A 26,638-nucleotide genomic window follows, 5' to 3' on the forward strand; every position below is an offset into this window, starting at 1 on the left:
AGCTGAAACAGAAGGGGGCGCGGACCAGACATGGTTTAGCTGAATCCCCTACTCCAAAGCATGGCGATTCCGCTAAACTACACAATAATCCCTACAGATCGTGCTCAAATTCCTGAATGTAACCCCCCTTTCCTAAGGCATCAACTTTACCTTTTCTGAGCTGTTTCTGGCCCAACAACTTTTTAATGATCAGTATTAACTGTTTGAGTCATTGGGCAGAGAATTAGTCTGTAACCCAGTGATTAGGACACGTATCTAGGAGGCAGGAGACCCAAGGTCATCTGCTTCACTGGCTATGTATCCACAATGGAACAGCTTCATCAGAAGACTGAAGGGGCCTGTATCAGAATATCCCATAGCTCAGTAATCAGAACACTCTCCTGAAAGCTAGGTCCCTGTTCAAATCCTTTCTCCTCCCCCACTCCTGCTGTGGGGAACATTGAACCTCACTCCCACATCCCAAGTGAGTACTCTAACCACTGAGCAAGAAGTTTTAAGGCAGACACCTCCACTTCCAGCCATTTTGTGTGGCATGCAACCCATGCTTAACTCATCACAAGAAATGACTTAGGTGCTTAAACCACCTGACGTCATAAGCAATTGCTAGTTGTTTGTGAGTTGCTAGCTGAGATAGGCACTTCCCTGCAACCTGGATGAAGGAATGGGTCTAGGGACTTAAGTGACATACAGCTCTTAACGGCATCTCCCATTGGCTAGTTTAGGCAGCTCTCCACCTACCATGGTAGTTTCTGTGGTTCACATACCACTTCCCCCCACCCTGATGCATTGTTTATGGAGCCTAGGTACCCAACGCAAGCCCTATCACAATGCTAGTCCTGTGATTTTTTCCTAACACCTAGCAGGTGTTGTGACAATGAGCATCACAAAGCCTAAACCCTTTTGGGAATCTAGCCTTAAGTGTTAAAAGCATTTCAAGACCTATATATAAAAGTGAAGTATTTATTCTCTCATCATATATTAAGATGTGTGTGCTTCTAGTGACTGCTCTGATGTCCTTCCACCTTTATAAAACACACACGCACTTTTTGCGATAGCTGAAAAATATCACCTTTACTTACCACATCAGCTACTAACTTAGGTTTCCACTCTAAATAAGGGCCAGAGTCCTCTTCCAGGCTAATTGAAGAACTAGAAATCGGCTTGCACATCCCCAAATCAGGGATTAGGAGATTACAAAGTTTGGTGCAGGGGGACTCTGGTACTAAAATTAGGGTATTTTAGGGAAGGAATAATCTCCTTCCAAGTAGTGAGGACAAGCATCACGAGTTAAAAAAAAAAAAAAGAAAGGAGACTGTTTGGCACAGTCCATCACCTGTTTACATACTAGCATCTTCAAGGATGTGAACATATCAGGTTAGATAAACCTGTGCTCTACTACTGCAGAACCACCAGACATCATAAATGCCTTTTCTTTAGGGCAGTGTACTGGAGACATTCACATTGTGTGGATACACGTAATCCCACATCTAACATTTTAAAAATTTTCATTTTTATTTTATAAAAAGTCACGCAAAATCATGCAAAAGCAATAAAGAAACCCAATATTCCCAACAGCATGTTCCTTGTGCTTTTATTGGGATTATGACAACTCTGTCAGAAGAATTGGCTACCATTTGGTGCCTATCATTCTCCAAGATGGTTAAGGATAGCCAGAATGCTGGAAATTACTTGGGAGGCAGGGGTATAAAATGGAGAAAACCAGCGCAGCAGAAATAGACAAGTCAGATAGTGGCGCAACTAGAAGTATCTGATCTTCATAAGATTTCAGCACTGGGTTTCACAAATGTGTCTAGCAAAAAAAACTGATCAGCATACGAATTCCACACTGTATATTAATTTTACTCCTCATTTGTACAGATGCCCCTCCAGCTCAAAAGACAGCCAGAAAGAGGTTTTAATGCAGAAATATAAAAAAGTATTTTATTTACATTTTCCACAGTACATGATTATCATTATGTTCTCTTCTATACAGCAGTGATCCCTTATTATAAGTAGCCATACTGGTTTCTGGCAAAATCACTCATTAACAAGGAAACCATACACATTCTCTTCAGAGAAGTAATCTAGACATTTTAAAAAGACAATTTTAATACAATATTCTTTTCAATTAAATTTCACAATTTATTCAGGGCAAGTGGCATCTCACCATGTGCTCTGCAATATTTCGAAGAGCTATTCTGATGAGAGGGACAATAGTTGACAGTACAGAGATGCTGAAAAGCAGCATACATAGAGATGAACCGTACACAGTAACACTGCCTTTTCAAAATGTGCATGATCTTAGAAGACAACTCCCCCTAGTGCTGGATAATCCTCCTAAAGGATTTACTTGGAATTGGTCCCAATGCTGCTTTATTCTGCCTTCTGTCTGACAGTTACCGATTCAGTCAAGACAGAGACATACAGTTTGAGCCAAGCATATGTGATGCCTAGAGCACAGTATACAGAAGTAAGCAACAAAGGGATAAAAGGGAACTTCAGTTTCCAAGGGGTCAAAGGAAACACAATTTCACAAAAGATTTCCAGAGGCACCAGTTCAATGAGGTAGATAGTTTCCAGCCAGTTAAGCAGAGGCCCCTCTTTTCTGTGGGGGGAGGAGGGAGAAGAAAAAGAAAAAGATATTAAGTGTGATTTCAATTCAGAGTTTTCTCTTTTTTTCAGTGAACATGAGGCATGTTGCCCTTGTCAAGTCTTTGTCTTGCCCATCTGCTATACACCAAGTCACAACATGTTTTTAAACAGCACAATGAGCCAGTTAGAACTTCAGATATAGCCCCTTACTGAAATACAGTGCTTGATAGCATGTAATTAGCATAACATAAAAACTAATTTCTTTATAATCCTGGATTATAAAACTCAAATACAAGATTCCATGTTTTAGCAGCCTTGAATCTAGACCAGAAATCGCATCAGTCATTATTTCACTTCACTTTGCCCCACACCCGTCCTGCCAACATAAATGAGCCATGAGACCTTCCACAGCCTTTGATGCACATTCACTGCATGCCAGTTCTTCCACATTCAGATAGTGGACATGTCAGGTCATTATTTCTGGCTAGATATTTCCAGATATTGTTGGATCACCATAACAGAAAGAAAGCTTTAAGATGGTTCATAATTCCTACATAAAGAGATATTTCCACTGTAAATATTCTTTAAAATATGTTTCTTACTACAGGTAAACCTTTATTTGGGGAGGGAGGTCTCAGGGGACACCATCTTTCTTGAACAAATCAAGGTTTCAGATGATCAGGAGCATCAGCCCCACGAAACTCAAATTAAGCTCTAGCAGAGGCCCTAAATTGTATAGGCACAGAACTTCAGCCCTGAAGAGCTTTGCAGAAGTGGATATTCAGTTAGTACTGTCTTGGAGGGCATACAAACCATCAGTTAACTGCAACTCAGAAAAAAATCAAGGTGCTGCTGTGCTCTGTTGAAAAAGGTTACCTCTGGCAACAAGCTCAGTTTTGTACCTCCATACTCCTACAAATGCTGCTTCATCCCATCTGCTAAGGGGATTTCATTAGAACTAAGCACTGTCATTGAGATTATAACAGTTGCCTCTGCTGAAGAGGGTCCCTTGCTACCCAAGACACTACTTCCCCCATAAATCACAGCTTTCCCCTTGGGCCAGAGACTGAATGAAATCTCTCCTCTTCAAAGCATTTCAAAACAAAACAAAAACAAAAAAAACAAGAACAGAAGAAAGCCTGGCAGAGCATTCAAAGGGTAGAAACCAAAGAGTAAGATGGAGAACTGATTGCCTTTTCCACACAGATTCTTCTGTTTTCTACAGCCCATGTACATCCCTAGACTGTATAGAGATATGCACATTAGAATTGCTAAGAGATATGTTAGTGGCTTGGGAGATACTCTATAGTGGGGTCTTCAAGAAATTAATGTTGATCTCTCTTTGCTGGTATTTGTCAAAACATTCAGCACTTTGACAAGTTATACTGTATTGTTAATAAAGTACCACATCCAAATTCAGTGATTATGAAAGCTGCCATATGACAGCTTTGGAGACTGAAATCCTAATTCTCTAGCTATATAACAGGTACACCTTAGAAGGGGTATTACAATTTTGTACCTGACAACGCATTAACCCCCAATGTGGATGGACTGTTTCCAGGACCAAGTGGATAGTTTTGTTTCTGTGCCCATTAAAACTTTGGCTTCTCTTAAACGTTTTTGATGTGGACACCTGCCTACTGGGAAAGGGACTGACACCTCACAGTTTGGCCATTACTGACTTGGATCTGAACTAGTAGTATCTCAGTTCCACCCTCCTAAACCATCCAGCCCCACCACTACAGTACAGTACCCTCCAGTAATACAAAAAGTGTTTCAATAGCCTAAACATAAAATATTTGCTTAGTTATTACCTGAACAGAGCCCTCAGTGAAGAGAAGCTATAAACTGTGAACAGCAGCATGAGCAGTATTTTAGTTGTGATTTCTGAAATAAGGAACATTTTTAAAAATTCAACAAACTTGCAATGTTTTTGATTATTATTTTATAAGTTTCAGCATCCTTAAATTACAGATACAATAATTTAAACTACTTAGTACTAAATTTGCATTTTTTATTAAAGGTAATAAGAATCACTCTCTCCAAAGGGGAGTAGCAGAAGTCCCATTTCTTGGAACATCTAAAATTAGACTAGTGAATGTACTATTTGTTAAGGAACAAACTTGCATAGTCAGCATGATGATCAGTGACACAATAGGTCCTTCCCATTCATAACATCTATTGTACAAATTTCTTCATATTGAATCATTAGTTTCAGTGATTAGTGCAATATATATTAGAACCATATAATATAGTGGATTGATACTTAGATCCTGCCTTGTTTGACTAAGAAAAAACAAGTCTACTGGAAAACAAACTATACAAACCCATCCCGCACCCTCCATAAAACCAATAGTGCCCAATTATCTGATTAACTAGGAAAAAAAGTATGTAAAAGGCAAAGTAATAAATGGAAGTAAGAGTGCAAAGGAAATTTCTCACTTCTCAACACAGCAACCCCTCCATTTTAAAGAGCAGCATCACCAGATGTCAAAGGGAGTCCAAATCCAGACCCCACCCCCAGTAGAAGGATGCTTATCATTATGTGGAAACTTGAAGGCATAGAACCTCTGGAATGTGGCAGAACCAGGATCGGATAGCAAAGACAGGCTACATGATTCTATGAGAATTTTCCATACCCATCTTTATTAAAATACTGTAGTAGTCTGATCACTGAAATTTTTGCCCTTTGAAGTAATTCCCCAATTCTCTTGAGGCTTGGGGATTTTAGATTTGAGGAAAGATCACACTTGTTCAGGGTAGATAAAAATCCATGATTTTTTAAAAAGATAAATCAGATTTGATTTAAACTGGATTTTCTAATTTAAATTAAATACAGGTTTAGTTTTGAAAAATAAACCTATTTAAAATTAAATTTAACAGACAGCTTGTGTTAAGACCTAAACTTATAATTTTTACAATTATTTAAATTAAATACAAAAATATTAAGCAGCATATGTTTGCTGTCATGGCTTAAAGAAAGTCAAAAAACTGAATTGGTGGAAGACACTGGCTAAACACCTGGACCAGAGTTCAATGAAGTGCTAAACCAGCTTTTGACAGCAGTAGTCTCCTCTGCAATTGCAGAGAGCATATTTCAATTTCACTTTCTTCAACTATTTCAGTTAAATGACTAGTTCATTCATAGTTAAGAAACCAAGCAGAAGTTGAAAAAAGCAGGAAAGATTGTTTTCCTCTTCCAATCTATGAATAAAAACTGGGGTGAGAAGATGAGATCTATTAGTTTGAAAATTTTGAAGGACATGGTAACCAGAAACAATTAATTAACAACAGATAATACCGCCTTTACTTAATGAATCAATTGTTTTACATTTAAAACATGTTTTGATAAACTTTTTGATAATTTTTTTTCCTCATGTATCCAGTACATTTAAGATGCTGGTTCTGAGCATTTTTAATTGAATTTCCATCCAAAGAGAGCTGGATGCCAATCACAAGTAAAAAATTAATCTAGTAAATAAATGCATTATTCACCATTTTCTAATATAATAAAAAATGGAAAAAAATAAGATTCTGAATAAATGTAAGCTAAGCTATATAATTGCTTAAATAAATGCGTATAGCTATAGTGTATACTCCAGGTTAGCAAAAAGCACCAAATGTATTGTAAAGGTTATATTTAGTTGCAAATCAACATGTTTTAATGGTTATCAACGAATGAGAATTGGCCTCTGTTTAGGAAAATAACTAAAAAAGTACAAACATTATTTAAATTAATGATTCCTACCTGCTGATTTAAATCAGCAATTTAAATCATCCATCCTGCACTTATGTGCACAGCCCAAACCTTACACTTTGCTCTTTAGTGTGTTTTTGTTACTGCCCAAAACCCAGTTTCTCCTCCTTCACATGGCACCTTTCTGAAAGTGGCTCTTGGACACACAGTATAATGCCCAACACTGTGTACTTAGACTGTTTCTGGCAGCAGAGCTATCACTGAAAAAATGGAAATAAAATTAAATGAAGTAGGGGAGGGGGGAGAGAGAGAGAAGCAGCAGAAGCATGGGACTTTACCTGGTGGAGTAAACAGCAATGGGAAGAGTGAAAAATGTCCTGTAGTTGTCAGAGTTAGATAAATGCCAGCATGTTTTGGGCTCTCCACAGACAACAAGCTAAAATACAAGAACTTTGATTTACTTTTTGCCTCTTAGAAACCAAGCCTAATTTTACCAAAGTACACAAGTCATAGTTGACAGACTGAAGTCACCACAGCAACACGAGCAGTTTAAGCAGCTACTGCTATACTAGCGGTGGAGGAAGTAAAATGGTACCCAGCAGGGGCCATTTCTTATACTCGGCAACCCCTAGACCCGAAACAGTGTAAAGGAGACACGCTCCTCCACAGAATTCATATTGCATCTTTCCCCCAAACCATGTGGGTTTGGGGAAATAAACCACAGGAAGCAGCCAGCCAGAGGCTGAAGCTGCTGAGTAGCTGTATAAAGTAGTTCAAGGACGGACATTCAGGCATTGATGTCAGACTTCACTGAGAGTTCTTTCCTGTGCCAAGTGGTTGTTCATGCCAATCACCTCCTGCCCTCAACTTTGTTTTTCCAGTTACGTAATCTCCACCTAACCCAACCTCACTAAATGGATTTAAACTAGGGCTGTCAAGCAATTAAAAAAAATAATCACGATTAGTCACGCTGTTAAACAATAATAGAATACATTTAAACATTTTTGGGCGTTTTCTACATTTTCAAATACACCACAGAACACAAAGTGTACAGTGCTCACTTTATATTTAATTATAAATATTTGCACAGTAAAAATCAAAAATTGTATTTTTCAATTCACTTAATACAAGTATTCTAGTGCAATCTTTATAATGAAAGTTGAACTTACAAATGTAGAATTAAGTACAAAAAACATTGCATTGAAAAATAAAACTATAAAATTTTAGAGCCTGCTAGTCCACTCAGTCCTACTTCTTGTTCAGCCAATCCTCAGAAAAACAAGTTTGTTTACATTTGCAGGAAATAATGCTGCCCACTTCTTGTTTACAATGTTACCTGAAAGTGAGAAAAGGCATTCTCATGGCACTGTTGTAGCCAGCGTTGCAAGATATTTACATGCCAGATGCACGAAAGATTCATATGTCCCTTCATGCTTCACCACCATTCCAGAGGACATACATCTATGCTGATGATGGGTTCTGCTTGATAACAGTCCAAAGCAGTGCGGACCGAGGCATTTTCATTATCCGAGTCAGATGCCACCAGCAGAAAGTTGATTTTCTTTTTTGGTGGTTCAGGTTCTCTGCATTGGAGTGTTGCTCTTTTAAGACTTCTGAAAGCACGCTCCACACCTCATCCCTTGCAGATTTTGGAAAGCACTTCAGATTCTTAAACCTTGGGTTGAGTGCTGTAGCTATCTTTAGAAATCTCAAGTTGGTAACTTCTTTGCATTTTGTCAGATCTGCAGTGAAAGTGTTCTTAAAATGAACAACATGTGCTGGTCATTTGTGACACTGCACTCCATAATGCTTTATATAAATACGCTTATGAGTGTAAATATGACTTACCCGAAATATGTTTTATGCTAGATATGCCATGTAACATTTCTTTGCAAAGGTTATAATCTACTGAATATATTCATCCTATTTGTATGCATGTATCGTTTTTATATCTGAAGTTGTGAGCGTTGGCTTTGTGCTTGTATGTAAAGTGTTTGCTGCAGGAAACACATAAGGCAGATTTGGCCAACATAGGGTGAAAGGATCATTCAAGTAACTGGGAGTACTTAACTAACAATGGACTTTGGGAGAGACGCGAATCCACATTTGAGCTTTCCTGGGAACATTCAAACTAACATGTAAACAATGGCGTAGGCCTGCAAAAAGCTGAATCATTCATGGACATGTGACTTGCCCAGGTGGCTACAAACTCCATCTTGTTGCTGTGACTTTGCACAGAAGAACAAAGGGGTTTCCGCTCACTGGAAAGAAAATATAAAAGGCCCCGGAAGCCTCTCCATTTTGTCTTCAGCTGGCTCAAGAGACAGCCTTTCCACCCCAAAGAGATGCCTGAAAGAAACTGGAACAAAGGACTGTAATTACGGGGGTGAGAGTGATTGCTGGACCCAGGCCATAAACTACAACATTGGTCTGAAAAGGATTGGGCCCAGACTAGGAAGAAGTCTAGTCTGTGAAAGAAGCTTATTAGAACATCTCTGAGGGGGAGATTTACCTGTATTCAGTTTCTTAATGTGTTAGGCTTAGACTTGTGTGTTTTGTTTTATTTTGCTTGGAAACTTACTTTGTTCTGTCTGTTATTACTTGGAACCACTTAAATCCTACTTTTTATACTTCATAAAACCATTTTTTTTTATTAATTAACCCAAAGTAATTAATACCTGAGCATCTCTCTCTATCACTGTTATAGAGGGTAGTCAATTTATGACTTTACCCTATATAAGTTTTATATAGAGTAAAATGGATGTATTCGGGGTTTAGGATCCCAGAAAGACTGAATACTACGTGCTGGGAAAGTCCCTGTTAACTGAGAAGCCCCTGGGCTAAATCTTAGTTTCTGTGAACTGCAGGGGTGTGTGGCCCAACCTCTTGGTCTGTGCTGGAGCAGACTGGTGTGTTTAGCTCAGCAAGACGGGAGTGGAGGGAAGCCTTTTCTGGCGGGGGCGGGGCGGAGTTTGTTCTCAGTGCTATCCCAGCATATCTAGTGACAGTCTTGAGGGAGTTTCTGTGACTCAACCCATCACATCGTTATCTGAGACTGCTATAATATGAAATATATGTCAGAATGTGGGTAAAACAGAACAGGAGACATACAATTCTCCCCCAAGGAGTTCAGTCACAAATTTAATCAACGCTTTTTTTTTTTTTTTTTAAACTAGCATCATCAGCATGGAAGCAAGTCCACTAGAATGGTGGCCGAAGCATGAAGGGGCATATGAATGTTTAGCGTACCTGGCATGTAAATACCTTGCAATGCTGGCTACAAAAGTGCCATGCAAATGCCTGTTCTCACTTTCTGGTGACACTGTAAATAAGAAGGGGGCAGCATTATCTTCTGTAAATGCGAACAAACGTGTGTGTCTTAGTGACTGGCTGAACAAGAAGTAGGACGGACTGCACTTGCAGGCTCTGAAATTTTACATTGTTTTGTTTTTGAGTGCAGTTATGTAACAAAACAGTATCTACATTTGTAAGTTGCACTTTCATGACAAAGATTGCACTACTTACTTGTATGAGGTGAACTGAAACATATTTTTCTTCTTCATTTTTACACTGCAAATATTTATAAGCCAAAGTAATATACACTTTGATTTCAGTTACAATACAGAATACAATATATATGAAAATGTAGAAAAACATCCAAAATATTTAATAAATTTCAATTGGTATTCTATTGTTTAACAGTGTGATTAAAACTGCCATTAATCGCAATTCATTTTTTAAATCAATTAATTTTTTTGAGTTAATCAGGTGAGTTAACTGAGATTAATCGACAGCCCTAATTTAAACAGAACCAAAAAACTGAGGAACTAACTGAAGTTTGCAGCCATCATGTTGTTCACTCTGCTTGTATGTTCTATCCTTCTCCCTTACCCTTTACCTTATGCATTTAGTTTTAAGCTCTTTGGGGTCAGATTGTCTCTGTCTGTACAGGGCCTAGCACAATGGGGCCCTGACTCCAATTGGCCTCAAGGCACTGTCCTAACAAACAAAATGATGGGAAACAGCAAACTGCTGTTTCATCTGTCAAGTGACAGTGAGGCTCAGAAGCCAAAAGACTGGCCTTCACAAATATAGCATACTACAAAGTGAATCTCAAATCTTAGCAATTTAAAGAGAAGATCTGCTTAATCAACTACTAATGCTTATGGATAGGGATCCCTGTATTTCATAGCTACAGAATCCACTCCAGGCCACAGAGTTGTGCTACAGAATCTAAACTTTGTAAAAATGAATGTTCAAATCCTGTTTGTGAAGCAAACATGGAAGTAAGTGTAATCCAATGCAGTGATGCATGTCTGAATTTGCAGGCATCCTGAAACAACTGTTCATAAGTGTGAGCTATCCCAGTCATCTTAATGCATTAATTCTAAAACCTGAAGGTGACAGGCCAAATGTTAATTTCGTTCCTGGTCATGCTTATTCAGTAATCCTAAATCACTGACCATGCCTTCTTGGATACCAGAAGTCCCAAATATCCCTGTTTCCAGCTACCAAGATTTCCCCATAACAGTTTCTATGATGCAGGTATGTGTGAATATAAAAACCTGTAGCACACAATGAATGTTATGTTGTGGCTGTAGTATTGATTTTCAGATTTAATCCAACTAAAAGCTCCATTTTAAATTTAATGGAAACTGCCACAGGATTTCCAGTTGAATGCACAAGAGTGCCACTGAATTTAGGTTCAGTTTGCCAGCTAGCATTGCTTTTGGCAACCTGGTTAATTTTTTGTTAACCTACACAAAGTTTACTAAGTATCTGAAGCTAAACAAGTTAATTTATTGTCATGCTATGTACAATACACATGCCCCCAATGTTCAAATGGAAAGAAAGATAGGAAAGCATGTAGTAGTTCTATCTAGGAGTCATGACTCCTGGATTCCACTCTTGACTTAAGCAATTTGTTGAAAGCCATGCAGCTTCTTTGTGCCTCTATGCCCATTTGTAAAGTTAGTATAGTCCTTACCTCAAAGGGCTATTGTGAGGATAAGCTACCATTAGTAAAGCATGATGAAGTCCTTGGATAAAAGGTTTTCCATGAATGCAAGGTATCTTTTAAAAGGAGATGAATTGCTAGGAGCACCTGAAAAGTAATGCTACCTTTTAGAGCAGGTGTGTGTTATTTTGCACCCTCAATCAGTTAATATGTTCCACCTCAGAGGGGGCTATATTTAAATGGTGGATGAAATGATTCTTATATGTAAAGTGAATTAGGATGCTTTAGTTTGAGAGGTTTTACATAAGATATGAATTCTCTGAATTATCATACTGAAAACAAAGTGACAATCCTCCTTTGAAAAGCTCCTCAATCATAGCCTGCAACCACATGAATCTGAGCAACTACCACTTAACAGGTCACTTACCTCAAAGGAAGAATAGTGAGGAGTATTGCTTTTTCATGCACATGCCAGCCAAACATGAACGAGCTCAGTGCACAAAGTATCAGGCATTGAAGAAAGCCTCTGGGCCCTTGGGGTTTAAACCAAAGACAGAAAACAGAGGGCTAGAAACAACAGGCAAAAATAAGACTTCAGTGTACAATTTCACAATCCTGTATATAAGCTATTGCACCCATATGAAGCTTTATGATGTTATTATTGAAATACACAAATGAGCATCCAGCTCCTGCTTTTACCACAGCACCGCTTTGCAGCATCCCAGGAAGGTATATATTTCTGGTGTGTATATGTAGTGCTGAAGGAAACTGTCAAATAGACAACACTGGAGATTGAAGTCTTCCATCTATATAACAGTAACAACATGAGCAGCAGAAATGCAAACTTCACTCACACTGCCAAACAAATGGTGTTTTTCTGATTGTGGGGATCTGCCTCTGGGAATTTAACTGGAACCACCAACCCACTTCACATAAATGAACATCTAATGGCCATTCAGTATATTGGTGGCCAAAGGATACTAATTGACAGTCTAGGATGAAAGGATTCTATATCCTTTCTACTTTGGTGGAGGGATAGCTCAGTGGGCTGAGCATTGGCCTCCCAAATCCAGGGTTGTGAGTTCAATCCTTGAGGGGGCCATTTAGGGATCTGGGGCAAAAACTGGGGATTGGTCCTGCTCTGAGCAGGGGTTGGACTAGATAGCCTCCTGAGGTCCCTTCCAACCCTGATATTCTATGATCCAGTTACCAGTCACCTGAGCCTTCTGCTCCTCACTCCATTAAAAAAGGTGGGGTGTTAAAAAGTGAGGGACCAACGCCATTATTCCTGTCTCCAGATAATGCTATTAGGAGCTCAGCAAGTTTTCCAAAGAGCTCTGACAATGCATCTCAGTCCAGTCTTGATACATCCCTTGAATTTTACTCAAATCACTATCTACAGAATTACTTCCAGCACAGTAATCAAAGTGGTTTTGACAGAGTTCCTGCTATAGGTCTGTCTGTTTCTGGAATACTCTATAGCTGACAGAGACTATGGATTCTAGGAATACTCAGAGAGTGCTTTGTTATGCAAAATTACTACTACCTCAACATCCATCTTAACTGCTCTTTTCCAATACAAAGATACTTACCTAGTTCCAGAGCAAAAGTATATGAATCGGGTACACTTATGTTATTCAATCAAGGGAAAAGGGGACACAGAAATTAAAAACATATCGAAGACTATCATTTTTTTGAAGTTACCAATATGGAGATGAAGGTAAAAATTAGTGTTGCTAGTGGAGTCACAGAAGGAAGGACGGTGTGCTGGAATTCTTGAACCAATCCACCCGTCATTGAGGCTTTAGGAATCTTTTCAGGATCAAGGAATTTATATTTTATACCTGCAAGTGAACAGAATGTTTGTCAAATTGCATAGGTACATTTTCAGCTATAAATACGTATTATAACTTTTCACAAAAATTAAGTATGTATATAACAACATTTAAATCAATATAAACGGCAACAGTTATGTGAACACAAAGATATGGCAGAGATTTCACGCAAGTTTCAATAATCAAGCTATTCTTCTGCAGCAATTGGGAACCTAACACTATGCAATGCATAGAGCTGAAAAGCAAATGATTAAATGAATCTTAAAAACAAGCAACAAAATTTCATTCATTACATGAATTCAGAAAGGGAATTTGAGTACCACAGGGGCATTATATGCAAGTAAGCACTGAAAATACAGAACTAGTTTACTGTACCAACAACGGCTAATGTTTTGTCCACTGCATTGTACAAAGCCCAAAAATTAGGGGCCCAATAAGCATGGCAGAGGCCTCTCTTGAAAGGGAAAAGCCGTGAAATGACTTGAGGCAGCTGGCCCTGTAGGGAACAAAAAGAATAGAAGAGGACCCTCGTTTAGAGACTCTTCACAATTTTTTAAAATTGTTCAACTTTGTTTCTAAGGGCTTGTCTACACTATCGTTTAAGTCAATGTAACTTATGTCGCTCAGGGGTGTTAAAAAGCCACCCCCCCCCACGAGTGACGCAAGTTACATCGACCTAAGCACTGTCCACCAGCACTAAGTCAGCAGGAGACACTCTCCCGTAGACATAGCTTCCACCTCTCATTAAGGTGGAGTAATTATGCTGATGGGAGAGTGCTCTCCCGTTGGCATAATGTGTCTTTACCAGATGTGCTACAGCTGTGCCAGTGTAGCACAGTAGTGTAGATTAGCCCTAAAAGAAAGGTTAGAGGGCTAAGGAATAAGAAGACATTACCAGAACTGCAAAGGGTCCCAATGAAAGAGCAGAAATAAGGCAGACAATCAATCCCAGCAAAGTAATGCGAAGAAAACTGAAGCTGCTCCACTCGAGGGATCCATCTACAGAAAATTAACATTCGTATTAATAGAGATATTTGGGGTGGTAGAAGAGGAATGGGAAGCAAACAAATTGACTTGAGTAGTAAAGAAGCTAGTGCGAGTACCACCCTTAAGTGAATATCTTCAGTGAGTAATCAGTGTTTTGTTCAACAACTAGGTTTACAAATCTCAAAGTTATACCCATTTCTCAACTGCCAGAGAGCTCTACTTTAATTTGCTAGTTTATTATTTGTATTATAACAACACCTAGGAGTCTCAGTCTTGGACCAGGACCCCACTGTACTAGGCGCTGTACAAACATGGAACAAAAAGACAGCCCCAGCCCCAAAGAACTTACAAGCTTAATATAGGACAAACAGATGGATACAGACAAAGGAATAAAAGGAAATAAAAAGAAAAGGAGTACTTGTGGCACCTTAGAGACTAACCAATTTATTTGAGCATAAGCTTTCGTGAGCTACAGCTCACTTCATCGGATGCATAAAGTGGAAAACACAGTGAGGAGATTTATATACACACAGACCATGAAAAAATGAGTGTTTATCATACACATTGTAAGGAGAGTGGATCACTTAAGATGAGCTATAACCAGCAGCAGAGTGAGGTGGGGGAGAGAAAACCTTTTGAAGTGATAATCAAGGTGGGCCATTTCCAGCACATTTCCAGGAGTTAACAAGAACATCTGAGGAACAGTGGCGAGGAATAAACAAGGGGAAAGAGTTTTACTTTGTATAATGACTCAACTACTCCCAGTCTCTATTCAAGCCTAAGTTAATTGTATCCAATTTGCAAATTAATTCCAATTCAGCAGTCTCTCGTTGGAGTCTGTTTTTGAAGTTTTTTTGTTGAAGTATAGTCACTATTAGATCAGAAATCGAGTGACCAGAGAGATTGAAGTGTTCTCCGACTGTTATAATTCTTGACATCTGATTTGTGTCCATTTATTCTTTTACGTGTCTCTACGTAAATGTTATCCAGTTTAGAACAGATCGTGAAATATACAGATTTGCTATATTTATAGAAAATCTTAGGCAGCTATGGTTTAGAATTAGAATGCCATTACTTTCAGCTTAAAATGCTTACATTTTTTTACACACCACTTATGAAATACTGCTCTAACTGCTGCCACTTTATGAGCTTGCATCTTCAACAGAATAGAAGGAACAGAGATAGTCCTTAGCACTATTTAGTGTATGCATGAGGAAAAGAACACTTATTGCCATGATAAATTCAAATGGACCATTATTTCAAAGTAGGTCTTAGCAGGAAAAATTAAATTCAGTCTACCTACATCTATTCTTTCTGATAACTAACTTGAACTTTATCATCATTGACTTTATTCTGGTAATGCAACATAAATGTCATTTTGCCAGTGAAATGTAAATATCTATGACCATTATAGTTAGAGGCCAGTGTCAGAATATCTCCTTTTAAACATTTAGACTGTACTTTTTACCAACTGGTTCCAAATAGGCTATTTGATGAAAAAAAAGTCAAGTCTGCAGCAGTTTGGGAAGACAACCAATCTTCATTTTGCTGGTAAAACAGCTCCAACTAAACAAGGCATGTTGTGCATTGACATGGATTTAATGACTTCTTATTGGTTTATTCACTTTTCATTCCTTCTTCTCTCTTCTGAATTTATAGACATCTGCAAAATACAATTAGTCTGTGGATGCCTTAACTCTCCTAGCGCATGGACGCAGTTGCTTTCAAATAAGTCCCATTAACTTGAGGAATTCTGGAGATTAAAGTGAAGAACATTCTTTGCAAGGTTTATATCCTTGTACTTGCTGTTCACTATGCATGAAGCATTCACCCTATTCCAATCTGCATAGCCAGTACCATCTCATTTAGATCTTGAAAACTCACCTCTTTGTTACGCCCACAATAAGTGGGTTTATATTTGTTCTCCTGGATCTTTTTTCCCCCCTTATTTTCATTTGCATGAGGAAATATCTTCAATGAGATGCCAGGATATGAAATCATATTGCTTCTAATCTTGTCTCTTACCCCATCCCCGCTCTATTATTTGTAACCTTCATTTGTTGTATAGTATTTAAACTGTAGATAGTCTTCTCTTTGGCACAGGGACTAGTGTCTTTCCTTTTCTTCTGAAAAAGATCTAGCATATCTTTGAACACTATAAAGTGAACAGTAATCCATAGAAATAGGGTTCGAAGGGACCAGCTGGGTCATCTAGCCCAGTGGTTCTCAACCTTTTTTCATTTGCGGACTTCTAAAAAATGTCAAACGACAGTGCGGACCCCTTTGGAAATCTTATACATAGTCTGCAGACCCCCCAGGATCCATGGACCACAAGTTGAAAACCACTGATCTAGCCATCCTACATCTCTCCAAAATAGCTTTCTGTAACACTCAAATTGTTGCTAGTCTTGGCTTGACTTGAGTCTTTAGAAGTACGGAAATGACATGAAGAAAGAGAAGCTTCTACAAGAGCAACTTAAAAAACAGTCTCCAATAAAATACTTTAAGTCAAAGCTTCTATTTCATTTGCATCCACTGAATAAATGTGGACTTATCGCTACCCCATCACCATTCTGCTTCATGCCAAGGTAATACGTCAGACTTATAAAAGAGAATTTCAAGGACAGTAATGACAGGTTAGCACTGAATGTAAATGTCATGTCTTTCTATACCTTCTGGGCCCTCTTCCCACACATCATTAATACAAAACACATTAAGGAAGGATCAGTAACTTACCTGCCTTATTTGCAGTGAAACAATAGGATCGTAGCAAATATACACAATAGGCTGGGGCTACATAGATGTAGATGTGTTTGAAATGCAGGAGAACAGCAAAAAGAAGAGCACCCTCCAAATGCCTTTTCTAAATGAAGAAAAAAAAAAAAAAAAAGTAGTAGAGGTGGAAACCCCACAAGAGCTACATTTAAACTCACCCTACCTTAACACTAGCAGTTTCAAAGACGGCCTTCCTCCATTGCCTAAAGCATCAAAACATTTCATGTATGAATGCAGGGATGGGTATTTTTTCCATTTGCTTAGAATAAACAACTAGGCCAGAGCAGGGTAGATTCAGGTCACAAGATAGTTTCTTGACCTTAAGGGGTGTTTGGAGCCCAGGGGATCCCTCATATTTCCCCAGCCTCAGAGATAAACCCCCTTCCTCAGGGTAATCTTTCCTGCCAAAGGACTGGTAGCTCCCTCCAAAACAGCTGAGTTCCCTCCTGTAACAACTAGGAAGAAGCTGTGTATTTAAACAGCAATACATGGAGCTCATTCCCTCACCGGGTGGGCAGATATGCTGTCTCCACAGCACAGCTAATATTTTATGGCCAAGTGAACTAAAAACTGGAACAAATACTAAGAGATCCAATTCTAGCGGGCAGCAGTTCAGAACTGCTCCCACTTATTACAACAGGAGCAGGACCATGATTAAGGTAAAAGGTTATGTCACAGAACAACAGAAACATTGCAACTTGATTTTATGGTTACCTGAAATAATCGAGCAACAGAAAGAAGCATCAATCCAAATAAAAAGCCATTGTACTGAAAGTGAATATCTGAACTTGTGTCAAGGAAGAAGCTTTTTTTTTTTACCATTGGTTTGCTTGGACAGAATCTGAAGTCCACAATCAGCAAACAGATCAAATGGAACTATAATCAAGGAAACATTCCTAAATTATTACTCCAAGTTGGCTCTAAAATTACCTTTTTGTTATCAGTTCTAATTAGAAAATATAAAAGCTGCAGAGCTTAACCTCACTGAGAAATTCTTGGTTACACGCAGGTAATATAGCAAAGTGTTATGTGTATTATGGAACTCAACAAAAAACGCTATAAACAAGGTTATTATGCTAAATGGATTCAATTATAATCCACTATCCACTTCCACCACCATTTTCACTTGATGAAAAATCCCCCCTTTTTGCTGAAGTTTTAAATGCTAGTCTTTTCAGAAGTGACTTAAATGTTTGAAGCAGACATATTCAGGTGTTTGAGCTGCCTATGGAGACGGCTGGGGGAAAACTGTCACAAACGGTTATTTTCTGCTGTAAAAATAATTGCTGCCATGCTCCTTCTATATTTCCTCACTACACATATAACTGAAAAAATGGTAATGGCATGTCAGAAACATGGCATGGAAATGGACCTCACTGATGAGTACATATTCATGGTGAAGGGTGGAAAATATCACTTTAATCTAAAGTCATGGATGTTCAAATACTGCAGCTAAAAATATAATGACAGAGTTCATACTTCTCAAGATGCACTGGATTTTCATAAAGCTGCTGAAGTGCTCATTTTTTAATGTATATTAACTGCCACTAACAAGTGCTCCTAGCTAGATCAGTGCACATTTTGCCAAGACTGACTGATGCCTGCTAGATCTGTTAGTTAGCATTATCATTTTCTACTTCCTCTTTTCTTTTAAATGAAATGTTGAAAATTAAAGGCAAAGAAAGTTAATTCAAGTTCTAGGTTGCACACTAACAAATCAAAGTCAAAGAGAGTTTGCTACGCTGACTGCTCCAGAGTTGTGGACCCTCTGAACCCTAGAGAAGTTTAACCGTCTCTGTGAAACACTTTAGCTTTGCCAAACCAGTAAATTCCAACCACCTCTAGCTGTAATCCAACTCTTTGGAGCTATATTATCATGATCACAGAACTTTTACAAATAAACTTTGAATATATTGTTACAATGAAACTTTACTCAGCTGAGACCCTCCTGAAACCCAAACAGTAACACAAAGGTTGCAATCAAGAGTAATATTAGTTCTGACTAAGATATTAGATAGTGCCAGTGGTTTTTGTGTATATTGTATTTGATTTGTTTAAAGTCTTGCTAGATTTTGATAACTAACTGAAAGGATACGATCCACAATTAATAAGCCAAAGTTCCATAAGAGCAAAACAGCAAGAACAAACATTGGTTTCTCCAGAAGTTCTTTTCCAGGTCGTTTCCCATTTACACATCTGCAGCATCTGAATGAAGGAAATCAAACAGTAATATAGAATTATTTATTTTAGCACCTATTTATATTAACAACACGGAAAATGATCTCTACAGGGAAGTTCTGCCATATGCCAGTTAGTAAAAGTGATAGCAAATTTCTGATAATTCATTCAAATTATCAAAGAAAAAATTAATTTGCAATGACATTGTATAACTGGAAATATGTTTTTCCTAAAATAGGAACAGTTGTTTTATTTTTCAAACACAAAACTCTGAAGGTCTGACTAATTTCCCAAGAAGAAAGTATCAAACAGAATTTAGAAAATTATAAGGGCTTTAAGGTTAAGAACGATAATTTTTGAAGATTTTTTCCTTGTCTACATTACAACCATAACATTTTGTTATTAAATCAAGGAATTTTTAAAATCTAATTTGTTTTTTGCATTCTCTCACCTTGGAGAAGGAAAATATAATAGTCAGCATAACTTTTATTTACTTTACAGTCAATAAGTTTCATTACCAGATTCTCATGCATTAGCATGTTTGGAATGCAACATGCAAGGTAGTATTTATTTAAAAGTTATTTCTATTGTACTTTAAAAAAATACAGAACCTATGACCATACTTTTACTGAGTGGAGTGTTGTTGCAAGACTTCGCTATTTCTAAATCACTCTGGTGGGCAACAGATTTTTCTTCAAAATACATGCTCTCACTCCCCGCCCCCAACGTGAGAGATTACACACACTCTTTGCCCTCCCCCAAATCCACGGTATATTTCAAATATGCTATGAACTTTTATTAAGACTGCTTAACTAATTGCCAATAAAAAGTTAAATTTGGAAGACAAGACCAATAGACAAGAACGGTTTAATATGTGACAAGATGTCAAAATTACATGAATGAGATTCTTTCATGTTTAGAATCATAACAGGGTGAAAAAAGATTTAGGTCATCCAGTCTGAGCTCTGAATTCCTTCAGAATTCTTAAACTGCCAAGTACATTACATATGACAGAAGGTAACTAATGTTTAAAATAAATTTAATTGTGCCCACAACATTAGACTCCCCAGATAAAAGAGGAAAAAAGGTCTCTCAGCTACACCCCACGCCACTTGTTCCTTGAATAGGTTTAGCCAACTGTGTTCTTTCCAGACATTTACAAGTCTCTATGTAGACACCTTTGTGATTACCACCTGCCCATTTCTGAAACTCGATACTTTAAACAGACACCCCATTGTCCCCAAAGAACAGAACACTGAGACTTACTCATGGGCTGCATACACAAAGAGAATATCTGTAAAAATGACAGAAAGTCTTTGGAAGAAGACTGTTGCATGACTGGAGTAGTTCAAATTTTGGATAACCAGCATTTCCTGGTCAAAGTATTTGGCAACGTGTGAAAGTGCATATTCAAACCAAGCAAAGAACGGAGGATAATCCAAGGTCCACTCAGAAGTTGCCTAAAAACAAAATAAGATTTACCAATTCATATCTGAAGATCAAGACAGCTGCTCACAGAGATTTTTATATAGAAAAGTTTGTCATATGAGATTAATTGGTATGTTCACTCCAGCAGCCAGTATCAAACAAACTTTGATTTCAGTCCTACTTCACAATGGAACTGAACATGCTGAATGCTGAAAACGTACAATGCTGAAAATGACTTCAGCAGCTCTCCTATGAGATAGTAGTGTTTATGGAGGAACTGGAAGTCTTTTGGGGTTGGCAATGGGTAGGTGTGGCAGAATTCGCATTTTGTTTTATTTTTTTACAACTGACTGATAATATCATTGTTCATTTTAAAGCATTTTTTTCAATTTTTATCCATTTAAATAACAAAAAAATATTGGGGCGGGGTTGTCAGACAATCTAGTGACAGTAGGCATTGAGATTCAAAAAGTTAAAGCTTTATAACTTAAAACACAAGTTATCAACATCAAATGTCAAAATATACAAAGTAAATATTGTTAAAACAAACTAAAGTTCTCAAGCAGCATTTTTCTTATTTTGCTTACCTGTAAATTTTTATTATCATTGATACTACAGTGATGGCGGTATAAGAACCCATAACAGAACAAAACAACTCTCTCTTCACAAGGGTGCCAATTATTTTTCTGATGTGGACTGATGTTCATTGTGAACTGCTTCATTCAGGTTCTTTCATACTGTTCCTGTCTCTGTTACTCTTGCTTTGTATCACTTAAATCTACACACTTTAGTAATGACCTTATTCTTAGTTTGACTACAAGCCACCTCAGCATATATATCAAAATGAAGCGTGTCCCCTCAGCTAAGCTAACAGACTGGCATGGCAGGTAGCTGACACAGTTTAAGCTTTAGTAAAGCTCTCCCAAAATTTCTGAGACAGAGAGTAACACACTAGCTTATGGTTCTGGGTGCCCTGAGGAGAGAATCACACTAACACAATGGAGTCCTGATCCATGATTGGTATCCCTGGGCATTACTGCAAAACAACCACGAACTACTGACCATCAGTATCCATGATGTATATTTTCTGTAAGAAAGGACTTCATTCGGAATGTCAGACTGGTGTCTCTAATAAGTACAAAACTCACACACAATTAAAAAGCAAATGAACAGAACAAGAACTTACTTCATAGTACCACAGAGAAACTGGTAAATTGTGAGTGATGGCAAGCCAGTTTCTATGTACTTCAAAATCTGTGGAATGACTGCAAAGAATACGGACATTAATAATAGGGCATGTACAGATTTAAAGATTAAAAAAAATCTTTTTCAAAATATTCAACCATTTACAGGTACTACAGAAAAGAATCCGAAAGAAACTATTTGCGTTGCTAGTCCAGTGAATTTAGCTGCATCAAAGCCATAGTGGTAACTAGACAATTCTAAAAAAGCAGCCTGAGTACAGTAGTAACTATAAGAGAGCACGAGTCATCTTGGTTTCTACAAATTGCTAACAAGCAGGAATATTAGGATCCAGTATAGTTCTCAGTTTTGCTTGGCATCAGGAGCTGAAGTTCCTATTTTTAAGTAAAGCAATTTAAAAGTAATAGAATCATAGAAATATAGGGCTGGAAGGGACCTCGACAAGTCAAGTCCAGCTTCCTGTGATGTGGCAGAACCAAGTAAACTTAGATCATCCCTGACAGGTGTTTGTCCAACCTGTTTTTTTTTTTTTAAACTTTGAATTATAAGGATTTCACAACCTCTGGAAGCCTATTCCAGATCTTAGCTACCCTTATAGTTAGAAAGTTTTTCCTAATATTTAACCTAAATTTATCTCGTAGAAATCTTGCAGATTAAGACCATTACTTCTTGGCCTACTTTCAGATGACATGAAGAACAATTGATCATTGTCCTCTCTACCACAACTCTTAACAAATTTGAAGACTTATCAGGTCCTCCATCTTCTTTTCTCAAGACTAAATAAACCCTAAACCTTTAATCCAAATGAGGCCTCACCAGTGCCGAGTAGAGCACAACAATTACCTCCCATATCTTGTACACGACACTCGTGTTAATATACCCCAGAATATTAGCCTTTTTCGCAACTTCCATCACATTGTTGACTCATTCAGTTTGTGATCCACTATAACCCACAGATCTTTTTCAGCAGTACTACCACCTAGGCAGTTATTCTCCATTTAATAGTTGTGCATTTCATTTTTCCTTCCTAAGGGAAGTACTTTGCACTTGTCTGTATTGAATTTCATCTTGTTGAATTCAGACCAATTCCCCAATTTGTCAGGGTTGTTTTGAATTTTAATCCTGTCTTCCAAAGTGCTTGCAACCCCTCCCAGCTTGTCATCATCTGAAAATTTTATAAGTGCACTCTCCATTCCACTACCCAAGTAATTAATGAAAATATTAAAAAGTACTGGACTCAGGACCACTAGATACACCCTGCCAGTTTCACAGCAAACCACTGACACTTTTGGAGTACTGCTTTCACCCCACTGTGCTCCCACCTAATAGTAATTTCATATAGACCACATTTCCCTAGTTTACTTATGAGAAGGTCATGTGGCACTGTGTCAAAATCCTTATTAATATTAACATATATCATATCTACTGCTTCCCCCTATCCACTAGACCAGTAACCCTGTCAAAGAAAGAAATTAGGGTGGTTTGGAATGATTTGTTCTAGACAAATGCATGCTGGCCATTCCTTTATAATCTTGTTATCCTCCAGGTCATATAACAATTGTTAGAAATATAGACAGAAAACAATGGAGAACATACAAAGCTAAAAAAGATCTCCTTTGCATAGGGCTTATTTTAGTTTATAATATTCTACCATTAGCATTAGTACTTATTACAAACTTTACTCTAGTTGCTAGGCAACAGAAACTATTACAAACAAACAATTAGTACTACCAGATTACTTGAACGTGTAAAGAACTTTTTAAAATTAAGTATTGGCATCAGATTTAAACATTTCGATAACACCATTCTCACCTTAACGACACCTATTGCAAAGACTCACTGCAGAGAGTATTCAGAGTAACAGCCGTGTTAGTCTGTATTCGCAAAAAGAAAAGGAGTACTTGTGGCACCTTAGAGACTAACCAATTTATTTGAGCATAAGCTTTTGTGAGCTACATCCAATGAAGTGAGCTGTAGCTCACGAAAGATAATGCTCAAATAAACTGGTTAGTCTCTAAGGTGCCACAAGTACTCCTTTTCTTTTTGCAGAGTATTCTTATTGTACAGGGAGCCTGACCAACTGAAAACCGTCCCAATTTATAGAAAAGCTGACTCCTGTTACTCAGAAATATAAAAGCTATTACAGAGAATACTGGAAGATTCATGTCTGATGTTGTTCTGATCTGACACAGCTATCTGCCAAATTATTAAAGTTGCATTATAAATATGTAATGCTTTTGGTTACCTCAAGGGTAAATTGTCTTAAAGTTCTGGCTGGGATGATTTAATTGGGGATGGGTCCTGCTTTTGAGCAGGGGGTTGGACTAGACGACCTCCTGAGGTCCCTTCCAACCCTGATATTCTATGATTCTATGATTCCAGTGCTGTTATAAAAAGGTCAGTTTTTAGTACTTTGCTCATGTTACAAAATTAACGAGACGTGTTTAAAAAAATCAAACCATTCTGCTTTATAATTGCAGAATCAAACCTCATATGAGCATGAGAAAGATTTTATGTAATATGAAAACAGATCTAAGCATCAAACAGTATTAATAATGAGCTTCTCCAACAAATACTTATGAACATACTAAGGAAATGAATATGCTCATATTTAGCAAATGACAGTGTTCATACTTAAGTTTTAAGTTTGAGTTAAAAGCACCTGTGTTCCAGTCATTTATAAACTTTTGAAAATCCCACTCTGTAAATGTCTGAAACAACTATAAAAAGAAAAGGAGTACTCACGAAAGCTTATGCTCAAATAAATTTGTTAGTCTCTAAGGTGCCACAAGTACTCCTTTTCTTTTTGTGGATACAGACTAACATGGCTGCTATTCTGAAACCTGAAACTATGTAATTTAACAGTAGAAGCATCTTTTGTTTACTATTAAACTTTTCACAGAAAGTAAGAGACTTCACACTGCATCTTTAAAACAAATTTCTTATTTTGAGAGAGTTAAAAAAACACACCCATAAAGGGTCACAGACGGCCTTGAGCAAAACCTTTATTTTGCTCTTCTTTGAGGAAAGCAGACATCATACTTTGATCCTCTAGCACAGATTTGAAGTGAGATTTTTTAAGAGGTGAGAACATCAATCAGGTTGCTTAGGAACATTCTTAATACTCTCTACAGAAGGTGCCAGATAACAATGCTTTCAACTCTCCATCATCATTACAACCCCAAATTTATTCCCAATCAGGACAAAGAAAGAAGATGGATTCTCACTTTCAAAATTTATCAATTCTGAGACAAATTATGATAACTGAGGTACAGTATTAGAAAAACAAACACACCCACAATGCCACATCACGTAAGTGCGCAGTCCTATTAAATAGCCTTCCTCCATCTGGGGGCTTGGTAGCTTAGCTGGAGCCATCAGTATCTGTGCTAAAAGCCTAGACATTTTGAAACTCATATGCAAAATTCAGCATCACTTTCATGGGTGACAGATAAGGCCACTAGTGTCAAGCACAAAGTAAACCAAAGCAAAGGTGGGCGTTGGAAAAGATTCTTGACTCTCAGATGACCTGATCTGCAACCTCCAGCAGCACGAAAAGAGGGCGCCGGGGGGGGGGGGGAATCTGCAGCTCAAACCAGCAAAAGCTCGTACAAGATGTAACTCTTTAGGGGCTGCTTTGGCGGGGGTGGGGTGGGGGGGGGAGCCTCACTGCCAGCTGACTTCATAAACCCCGGGGCACCGCTCTCTGGGTGTGAGGCAGCTGCGCTCGACGGCGAAGAGCCGCTGCACTAACACAGGACCCCCGGCGGGAGCCCCCAGAGCGGAGGCTCGGCGGCCGCCCTGCAAGGCCGCGCCGGGAGGCAGCGGGGCTGCCGCTTGCCCACCTGACGCCACGGCGCCGCCGCGGGGCACCCCGGGGCGTTAGGGCCGCGCGACACTGCGCGGGTGGTGCCAAGGCAACCTGGGGCGGCCCGCCTGACCCCTGAGGCGCCACAGCTCCCCCCGCCCAGGGAGTGCGGGGCGGGGGACCCGCTGGCCCCCGCGCAGGGGATGGGCCGGGGCTGTCAGCGCGGCTCCCCGGGGACCGGGCGGGCGGAGGCGGCGCTGGGCAGGGCACGGACACACAGAGAGACGTGGCGGGGGGGGGGGCCTGTACCGGCCCGGTTCCGCGGCCCTTACTAGGTCGGTATGAGGAGACATTTGAGAAGGGAAACCCCGAGCGCCAGAGCCAGGAACCAGCGCCCGCCGCTTCCGCCCGCCGCCATGACACGCCGCTCAGGGACAGCGCCGGTACCACCGCTGCGCACGCGCAGAAAGTGACCCCGCCAGCCCGGCCGAGATGGGCTTAAAAAAAAATAACCTTGCGACCACATCGCGCATGCGCCACCGGCCCCCCCCCCCCCTGCTGGCGTGTTCCCAGGACACTTGCAGACTTCGACCTACGCGTACGGGAGCCCTTGAGTTCCCTCGGTCTCGCGCTGAACGCTCCCTGGGGACAGGTCTACTGCGCAGGCGCTAATGTGTAGCTGTAGTGTGGGTTGTGCTTCAGTCTTGAATGAATGGACAGTACTATCAGGCTGGGGGATTCGTTCAGGCGGGAGTAATAGCTCAGTGGTTTGAGCTTTGGCCTGGTAAACCCAGGGTTGTAAGTTCAATCCTTGAGGGGGCCATTTAGGGATATGGGGCAAAAATTGAGGACTGGTCCTGCTTTGAGCAGGGGGTTGGGCTAAATGACCAGTATGCATGGAAGGGGAGTGTAAGCAGCACTCTTCAACACCACGTGGATTTTACCTGGTCTCCCACCCAAGGAATGGTGAGCTGGAGCCAGTTGGCCCGGGGGGCCTGTCCTGTCTGGCCTGCCTGAGCTGTTGACTGGGGAGGCTCCCCTGAGAATCCCTTTGTAAATACTCATCCAGGGGCGGGTCCCTCACTTGCTCGGTGTCTTGTCATTCAGTGCTGCCAAAGACCCCGAGCGACTGAAGGACCTGCCCCCGAAGTGCTGCCGAAGACCGGGAGCGACTGAAG

General features: G+C 39.3%; 1 protein-coding gene across 5 annotated transcripts; it reads right to left on the reverse strand.

Annotated features, from left to right (window-relative positions):
• Positions 1–1,553: 1,553 nt before the first annotated feature.
• Positions 1,554–26,105, reverse strand: ALG8 (ALG8 alpha-1,3-glucosyltransferase). Of its 5 annotated transcripts, none has more exons than XM_084642711.1 (13): positions 26,057–26,105; positions 21,636–21,714; positions 20,288–20,481; positions 18,939–19,048; positions 17,558–17,625; positions 16,805–16,931; positions 13,977–14,080; positions 13,457–13,577; positions 12,951–13,090; positions 11,674–11,813; positions 6,628–6,725; positions 4,407–4,479; positions 1,554–2,605 (listed from the first exon to the last, which is right to left on the reverse strand). In XM_084642711.1, exons 3-13 carry the CDS (start codon positions 20,389–20,391, stop codon positions 2,374–2,376), a joined length of 1,317 nt encoding a protein of 438 aa, XP_084498837.1. In that variant the 5' UTR covers positions 20,392–20,481; positions 21,636–21,714; positions 26,057–26,105; the 3' UTR covers positions 1,554–2,373. The 5 variants fall into 5 exon arrangements, with proteins under 5 accessions (XP_084498837.1, XP_084498835.1, XP_084498836.1 ...); XM_084642709.1 differs by lacking the exon at positions 26,057–26,105 and adding an exon at positions 25,793–25,948; XM_084642710.1 differs by lacking the exon at positions 26,057–26,105 and adding an exon at positions 24,952–25,184.
• Between the last annotated feature and the right edge of the window lie 533 nt (positions 26,106–26,638).

This window comes from Lepidochelys olivacea, assembly GCF_965140295.1.
Source record: "Lepidochelys olivacea isolate rLepOli2 genome assembly, chromosome: 1".
In the NCBI taxonomy this organism is placed as follows: Eukaryota; Metazoa; Chordata; order Testudines; family Cheloniidae; genus Lepidochelys; species Lepidochelys olivacea.

Bases quoted from the DNA above. Each gene is read 5' to 3' on its own strand.
- ALG8 (XM_084642708.1), bottom strand. From the start codon at position 25,069: ATGAGTTTCAAAATGTCTAGGCTTTTAGCACAGATACTGATGGCTCCA. The intron at 11,814-12,950 runs GTAACTTCAAAA...TGTTGTTTCTAG, and splicing joins TTACCTTCATCTCCATATTG to CCCTCTGTTTTCTGTCTTTG. The intron at 6,726-11,673 runs GTAAGTGACCTG...CTTGTATTTTAG, and splicing joins CTCACTATTCTTCCTTTGAG to CTTGTTGTCTGTGGAGAGCC.